An 8,159-nucleotide genomic window follows, 5' to 3' on the forward strand; every position below is an offset into this window, starting at 1 on the left:
ACCCACACTCTATTCCCATGTTCAATTCCCCTTGTCGCTAGAGTGGCCCAGGGTTTTTTCTCCATGTTCAATTTCCCTTGAGGCTAGAGTGGCCCAGGTTTTTTTCTCCATGTTCAATTTCCCTTGAGGCTAGAGTGGCCCATGAGTTTTTCTCCATGTTCAATTTCCCTTGAGGCTATAGTGGCCCAGGGTTTTTCTCCATGTTAAATTTCCATTGAGGCTAGAGTGGCCCAGGGGGGTTCTGTAATTCTAATTCCCATTGAGGCTATAGTGGCCCCCTATACTACTCCCGTGGCTTTCTAAAAATCAATTGGGAGAGTTTTAATTTGAAAAATAATATTATAATCAGCTTGATTTGTATATACTTAAGCTGATAATTTATATATATATATATATATATATATATATATATATATATATATATATATATATATATATATATATATATATTCTTCCACATGCTGAGATAAAATTAAGTGTCATTTTAAAAGCTCACAGTAGTCATAGACCGAAACAGTAAAAACAAACACCAGGAATTAATATTGTTCTACCTATTGTAGTAACTAATAATAAGTACTAAAATATTGTCGTCCCACATAATTACATATGCCGCTCTTTGCTGCATTATTTATATTAGACAGTGAACAATCTAGAATATATCAATAAGGACAGAGGAAAGGTCAAATATTATTCAGAAAAAGTGGCTTGGATACACATGTGTACATCTCTGCTTGGTATAACATATACTTTATTTAGCAGGATACAAGCGACAGTATAAGAGGTGATATACAATGTAGCACATTACAATATATGCACTGGGAAATCAAAAAACAAAATCAAATAAATAAAATATTTTTACGATTATTATAGATAAGTAGAACAGTTCAAGTTTGTGTACCATAATTTCATCTTGCCGTAATATTAAAAGCAAATCAACAAACCATTAAAAGATATTTGTTTTGGTACCAAACCACGAAATATATCCGGTATAAAGTGTGAAACATACATCTCCGTCTTCTACCGCTCTCTCTCTCTCTCTCTCTCTCTCTCTCTCTCTCTCTCTCTCTTTATATATATATATATATATATATATATATATATATATATATATATATATATATATATATATATATGCAGTTGATCAGTAGATCATCGCTATATTTTCGTCTAAAACCAGTAAGGAATTTAAAATCATTTGCCATTTGAATGTGCTTTATTTATTTTTAGTGAGATTTCTTAGTTTCGTTTCTCTCTTCCACGAAGTCTCTGTGACACACTTCTGTCTGTACGCTCTTACTGAACTCGTCATGAGCGTTCTTAATAATAACGTCACAGAAAGTTTCTAGTCTAGTGGAAACAAAGCAAGATGTCTCATTGCCGGCCTCAAGTTTAATGCTACAACAAAACTGGAAAATCAGTCTGGGCATTAATTGTTTTGACGATCAAATTAATACAAACGGTCGGAAAGACCCGAATTGCAATTGATGCACCATGATTTGTGACGTCTATCATTTAATAAAAACAAATATTTTACAGTTATAAAACAGAAAACTAAGTAAAACGGTTTAAACCGTGCGCAGATTCCATGTTGAAAACTTAATTACTTCTTTCTGAATAATTAAGAGTCATTTGGCACAGACATCTGGACTTTGCTATTTTGTTTTTGTTTTGCCTGGGGGAAAAAAGACAACACGAGAATCGTCACTCTCAAGATTAGTGTCAACGAAAGTAGTTTATGCTCTATCCACTTTCAATATATTAAAGATGTTTCAGTGTTATCAATTGTAGAAGGTCTTTTATATAGTCTATTTTTTGTCTGGTGGGACATAACCAAACTATTTCAATGAGTTAACTTTAAAAAAACAAAAGGACATTTCAGTCTCATATGGTTGAAGTCGATGCACTCTACAAGGATGTGTTCCGATGCCACTGTACACTAGCAATAGTTTGAGTCTGATGAAAGAGCATCCTTCAAGAAGTAATTAGTCGGGTATGGGTGTCCTTTATATAAAATACAGAGCCAGTATTATTGTGTATCCGATTAGATCTATATGAGGAATGCCACGCTTCAACGAGGGGTTTCATGTCTCGACAGTTATTGTTTTTTAAGTGTGCATTACATATATTTTGCTAAGCACACGTCCATTTATATATCTAACGATGCTATGTGAAATATTTAATTCATACACGGGTGACTACCTTGGTAGCTTTGGCTGCTTTCGGAACTTTCTTGTCACTCTGGATACTGATAATTATGAAGCTTATCATTTTGTATAAATATCGTTTATAATTAGAAACTGTATAAATTTGGATTACCAAGAGGAAGAAAACAATATATATGATTGTTTCGACAACATTTACTCTGTTAACAGCAAACCAAAATCCATCCATATACTAATTTGGAGAAAATACACACTTCCTCTTATGCAAAACATATGCAAAGTAATATCTCATTCACTACAAAAAGTAGTTAACTAATTTTATACAATCTTGGAAACAACGGAGGACAAGCCCCTGTATTTGCTTTTCATCTAGCATGAATCAGCGACAATTTCATTTCATATCAGTCTATCAGGGTGTCTCTTAGTCTACGACAAATATCTGAGATATCTGCGTCTATAATAACTTCTGGAAGTTCTATGTAAGTATTTTTGTGAATGAGGTCGATTACCTCTAGTGGAAGTTTGGTTCGGTCTACCCCTTCCTTGAGAAGGACAATAAGGATGTTTTCTCCTTTTCTAGAGTAAACGCTTTCCATTCTAGCCATGTTTAGTTCGTACATACACCAGTAGCTACTAAGAAAGTCATCATCGAGCAGAACTACTGTCTTTCTGCTGCGATGGATGGCGTTGGCTATATTAGCGGCTATTTCATCCCCGGGCAGAAAATCACGGTGATGAATGCACAGATGAACACCATCGGACTCCACCTTTGGAAGAAGTGTGAATTTTACAAATCTTAGGTTGTTGTCTGCATAGGATAAAAACGCATCAAACTGGTAGTTTTCTCTGTCATTGTCAAATAGCCCATTGTAACCTCTGTATCTCCTCCTGGTCATATAGTAAAGGTATCGAAGTTTCCATCGGTACCGATACATCATTCCCGCTACAAGTACAACGACAAATAGAATCATGATAATAGACAATATCCAGATAGCTACAGTGTAGTTTGCACACCTTTTCTCAAATTCCCAAATTAGGTTACCTAAGATGATGAACGACTGTTCATTGTCATTTGCGTTGCAAGTGTAAGTTTCAAAGCCAATAAATAGTATTCGACTCTTTTCATGGTATATCCATTTCATGAATTTCAATGAACTACAATCACATTGAAATGGATTATCTGTCAAATCAATCGTCAAATTGTTAAAATCGGCCCGATGAGTCAGTTGCATTCGTACATTAGCTGGAAGAGAACTCAGTAGGTTTCGGTTTATATTTAGGTAAGTGATCTTCATTCGATCCATATTGATGTTGAATGTCTGAAGATAATTCCGACTTATATCCAAATATTCTAGACTTTGAAGTCCTGCAAATAGCTGGAATGGAAGTGATGTTATTTGATTATTTGACAATACCAATGTTCTAAGATTACTTAAGTTTCCTAAAATTCTTCCGTCACTATCTTTCGTCAAAATTAGGCCAAGTAAATTATCTCCAAGAAAGAGCGATTCGAGATTAATAAAGTTTTCAAAAAACCTATCGCTGACATTTGAACATAAATTATCAGAAACATCTAAAGTCTCAACTTTTTCCACCCCCACCAACGGCCCTGTTAATTTATAGAAGGAATTTCCTGAGATATTTATAAACTTTACGGAACTATTTCTAAATTCTAATTTCGGTATCTCGTATCTCAAATCTGCAAATTGAAAATTAAACTCTTCCAACTTGGGTGGAACATTGTATGAAATTCTTGGTACGCTAAGGTCAGTGTTTTTTACAGAAACATATGTGCTATTGATGTTCTCTTCTTCACTATTATCCTTTGGTAAGCTTATGCTTTGCATGTTGGATGGCATACTCTTTGAATGTTCTGTAGATTTACGGTCACCGGATATGTTGCTATAAGACAAGAAGTCACGAATATGCTCATCATTCTTGTCAACGCAGATTGTTTTATTTATTTCATGTTCACAACTTTCAAAATTGGCTATAAGTGGAAAATCCTCAATAGGTCTTCCGACATGCTCTGTCTTGATTGCTTCTGTGTATGGGATATGTGATATGTGCTGATAGCCACCATTGAAAATTTTCAAACTTTTGCAGCTGTAAGCCTGAAAGATATAATAACCGAACGTAAATTTGTTTTCGATAACAGACAATTTTTCCAGAGATTTTGGACAAACATTGTCGCAGTCGCTGTCAATTAGCTCGATTTGATTTTCATCCAGATATAATTCCTTGATATTTGTTTGATTTAAAAATTCTAAATGTTTGTTGTTGAGTTGAACACTCAGATGGAAACTTGGATAAAGTTTGTTGGCTTTCAAAACGGATATTGAGCCATTGATGAGCCCGAATGTGGTGTTCCGCAATCCATCTAAACCAAGAGCTACATTGTACGAAATATCTAAATATTGAAGTTGTCTTAAGGGAATCAATGCACCAGGTTCAATCGTATGGATGGAACAGTGGGATATATCTAAAACAGTCAAGAAAATTAGATTTGCAAACGTGTTGTTATGTACTACATTCATATTGCATTTTTCACTTGACAATTTAAGCATGTAAAGACTTTGGAGCTTTGAAAACCCTGCTCCAAATATGGCGTTCTCTTTACCATCAATTTTCAATGTGGTCAATGATATCAAATCAGCAAAGGTTTCATCAGGATAAGGGTTGTCTGACCTTGGATGGGCATTTTGGATGTTAAGATAGCAAAGGTTCATCAGCGATCGGAATACACCTGGTTCAAAGCCTCTGGCTGTTAATGGAACATCATTATAATTGAAGTCAAGACGTCGCAAGTTCACCAGTCCTTGAAATCCATCACGGTCAATCTTCTGTATAGAGTTGTTTGACAGATCTAACGATAACAGATTTGGAAGGTTGGAAAATTGTCTTTTATCTATCAATGTTATTTCGTTTTCGTTCAAGGAAAGGAACACAGTATCGTCTGGCATTTTTGGAATCTCTGTTAGGTTCATTTTGGAGCAGTCCACTATCAGGCGATTCACAATGTCCCTCGTACATTTGCATGGAACACTACTGACACATGATGAGTATACAGGCTGAATAGGCGTTGTCTTTTCCCCAGTTGTTGTGCTGAGCAGCCACCCAAGAACTATGATTAACTCCATCTGAAGGAATAAGATTTTAACGTAGAATGTGAAACACGAGAAGATGGAAAATATGAGTGCTGTTTAACTGACATAAAGCATATAAGACATGTATTATATTCCGCATGCACGTAACGAAAATCCATGATATTTATATATCAATCTGAACGAAATCAGAGTTTTAATCTTGCTTCTTAAACTGACTTGTTTAAAGACGAATAGTTGAGTAAACATAATTTAAAGATCATGAAAGCGTCTACACCTGCAGCAAAGCAAGGAGTAGGGGCGTGTGTACGCGCGCGTGTGTGTGTGTTTGTGTGTATGGTTGGGTGGGTGGGTTTCATGGATCCTGGTTAGTTACATCTGCTCCTGCACGTGAAATATCTAAAAACATATATCAAGATTCTCCAGAAAGCTTATTTCGAATTTTATATTTGCAACCTTTTTCTGGCAGGGATGAATAATCCTGACTACATTTATAGCTTTTTTATACTGGTTTTCTTCTTAGCCTCATGAAAATACCCCTAAACCGATGGCGTTGGGCGAGGATATATATATATATATATATATATATATATATATATATATATATATATATATATATATATATATATATATAATACAAATGCTGATATCATACATGTTAGAGAATGTTCAGTTAGTACTCTACGGATATTCGTATCCAGGTCCGCGGGTAAACGGCACCCACCGGCTTGCCTCTATACACCAGTCCATATTCAATCACGACTAAGCACTCATCACCATTAAAATGATGCAACAGAATCGGTGTTATATGCCCTCGTGTGTAACAAACACGCACGCATGAGGACCTATTAATCTATTCTCATCTGTCTACACAGTCATTCATTCCTATTCCTATGAAAGAAATTAAGGTATATAGGATTAATTATAGAGATTTATAAATATACACCAGACAGAAGGGAAAGTGTTATCCCTGGATTCTATAGAAGAATACTTGATAATATTATCAAGCAATCTTCTATATAATTCAGGGATAGCATTTTCCGTTTTGTCTGGTATATATATATATATATATACAGGATAGCCCCACTCCCGGAGCTAGTTGCTGGTTACAATAATGCAGTCCTGGGCTAATGCAATATTCTTTTTCTAAAAGACTACCCTTACCCGACAAGTTTAACGTATCGTTTGTCCTTACATACCGTCCTCATCAGATTTTCATTCATAACCGTATTACTACTAACCATCAATCCATAGTTGTTTCGCTGTAACTGCGAACATGGTGCGTTGAAATAAAAGCCTTTTGAATACAAAAGTTAACTGAGAAAAGAATGGCTTTTTTTACGTGATTGGAATAAATAAATGTTTCACTAAAGTACAGATACGCCACTGATAGTTAGTGATGTGTATGGAGTCCTTCTTCTTTTAAACTGCTTGCATTATTGTATAGATATGATAGGCAATCAACTGGTTTATAAATCGGACATCGGGATTCAGATTATCGCCAGCTAAAATTTGACTGTATTGTTCATATTGGAAACTGGAAAATGTAGAAACTATGAACTGGACAATCGCACAACTAAAATGTTGTTTAGGACATGTGGCTAAGATACAATAGTGTACAATTCTGCAAGGCAGTGGCCCACTGACATAAAATGCCGCCCCGGACGGAGGTTAAAGATGTGGCCCTCTGCCGCTTATTTTATTTAGCTCTACACTTGTTAGTTATTAAGGGCCACGTCACCACATTTTCAAAATATTATCATCTTTTAATACCCCTATATTTTTGCTTTTCATTTCAAAACTCTTTTCCTCTTTCATTTTTTTTCTGTTTTTCTCTTTTTCGCTCAGGAACATTTTGGACTTTGTCCGATTTGAAAATTTCCTGTACTCATTGTCAAGTATGTAAACATGCCAAGATTATTAAAATTTCAAACACTAAATATGCTTAATCTTGTTATATGTTTTGGTTATGATCCCAACTCCCATTATTGCTATAGTGGGTACGGGAATATGCGCCAATAGCCTGCAAGGTATGTTGTAAAGGGGTTTTCGACATTCGCCCGATATTACTCTTTTGTGCAGTTTTGTTTTCTTTTTTTAAAATACGTTTAAACTTTTATTAATTATATCTAAATGATGGCCACATTATTTTTAAGATTTCAAGCATTTCAGCAAGAAATCTTACATTATTGCGAAATCCTGCATCACTTATATGGCTCATCAGCTTCCATCATGTATCGGGAATCGCAATCGGGCTTTCTGAACAAAAGTCCCCTATATGCTCAAATCGCCCGAAACCTACAAGTCTTGGAAACTGTGAATAAACCTATCGTGTATCAATCCAAAGTGGATATCATAAAACTATCACCTGTTTACCTGTTTACACTTCTAGCTGGTGCAAAGTTACTTTCCAGCTGCATAGTATTCGCGTCTGATTGATTTAGTCAACACATAAAGTTCAAAATATCCAGGCCTGAGTAACTGTTAAATGTACTGAATATTACTCGCTTTGAATAGTGAAATTGCGCTGACCATGCACATTAAAACACATGTTCAAATACAATATAATATACAAAATATCTTACCTTGTAATCTCCGTTACTCCAATTAAAAGGCGCTATGTTTGAGATGGATGTTTCACATCGCAGAGATGTGCAAAGTAATGAAACTAAACTTAAATGTTAACAGAGATCATGACGACTAGGGCGGTACATAATTAAGTAAATGTTATAAATAATATTCCGGCCATTGTTCTGAAAATTATCTGATTCAGTGACTTGTGATTCTAAGGAAATACCCTTTTGCGATGCAAATGATCATATTATTGTTACGTCAACCTTTCAAAAATCTTAAATGCTATATTATTTGATTAAGCTACATCCTTTTCCTGGAA

At 35.1% G+C, this 8,159-nt stretch overlaps 1 protein-coding gene across 1 annotated transcript; it reads right to left on the reverse strand.

Annotated features, from left to right (window-relative positions):
- Positions 1 to 1,142: 1,142 nt before the first annotated feature.
- Positions 1,143 to 7,930, reverse strand: LOC149800135 (toll-like receptor 4). Its single transcript, XM_089957196.1, has 2 exons — positions 7,852 to 7,930; positions 1,143 to 5,302 (listed from the first exon to the last, which is right to left on the reverse strand). Exon 2 carries the CDS (start codon positions 5,300 to 5,302, stop codon positions 2,564 to 2,566), a length of 2,739 nt encoding a protein of 912 aa, XP_089813322.1. The 5' UTR covers positions 7,852 to 7,930; the 3' UTR covers positions 1,143 to 2,563.
- Positions 7,931 to 8,159: the final 229 nt, after the last annotated feature.

This window comes from Sinohyriopsis cumingii, chromosome 5 (genome assembly GCF_028554795.1).
Source record: "Sinohyriopsis cumingii isolate HCF-2022 chromosome 5, ASM2855479v2, whole genome shotgun sequence".
Lineage (NCBI taxonomy): Eukaryota > Metazoa > Mollusca > Bivalvia > Unionida > Unionidae > Sinohyriopsis > Sinohyriopsis cumingii.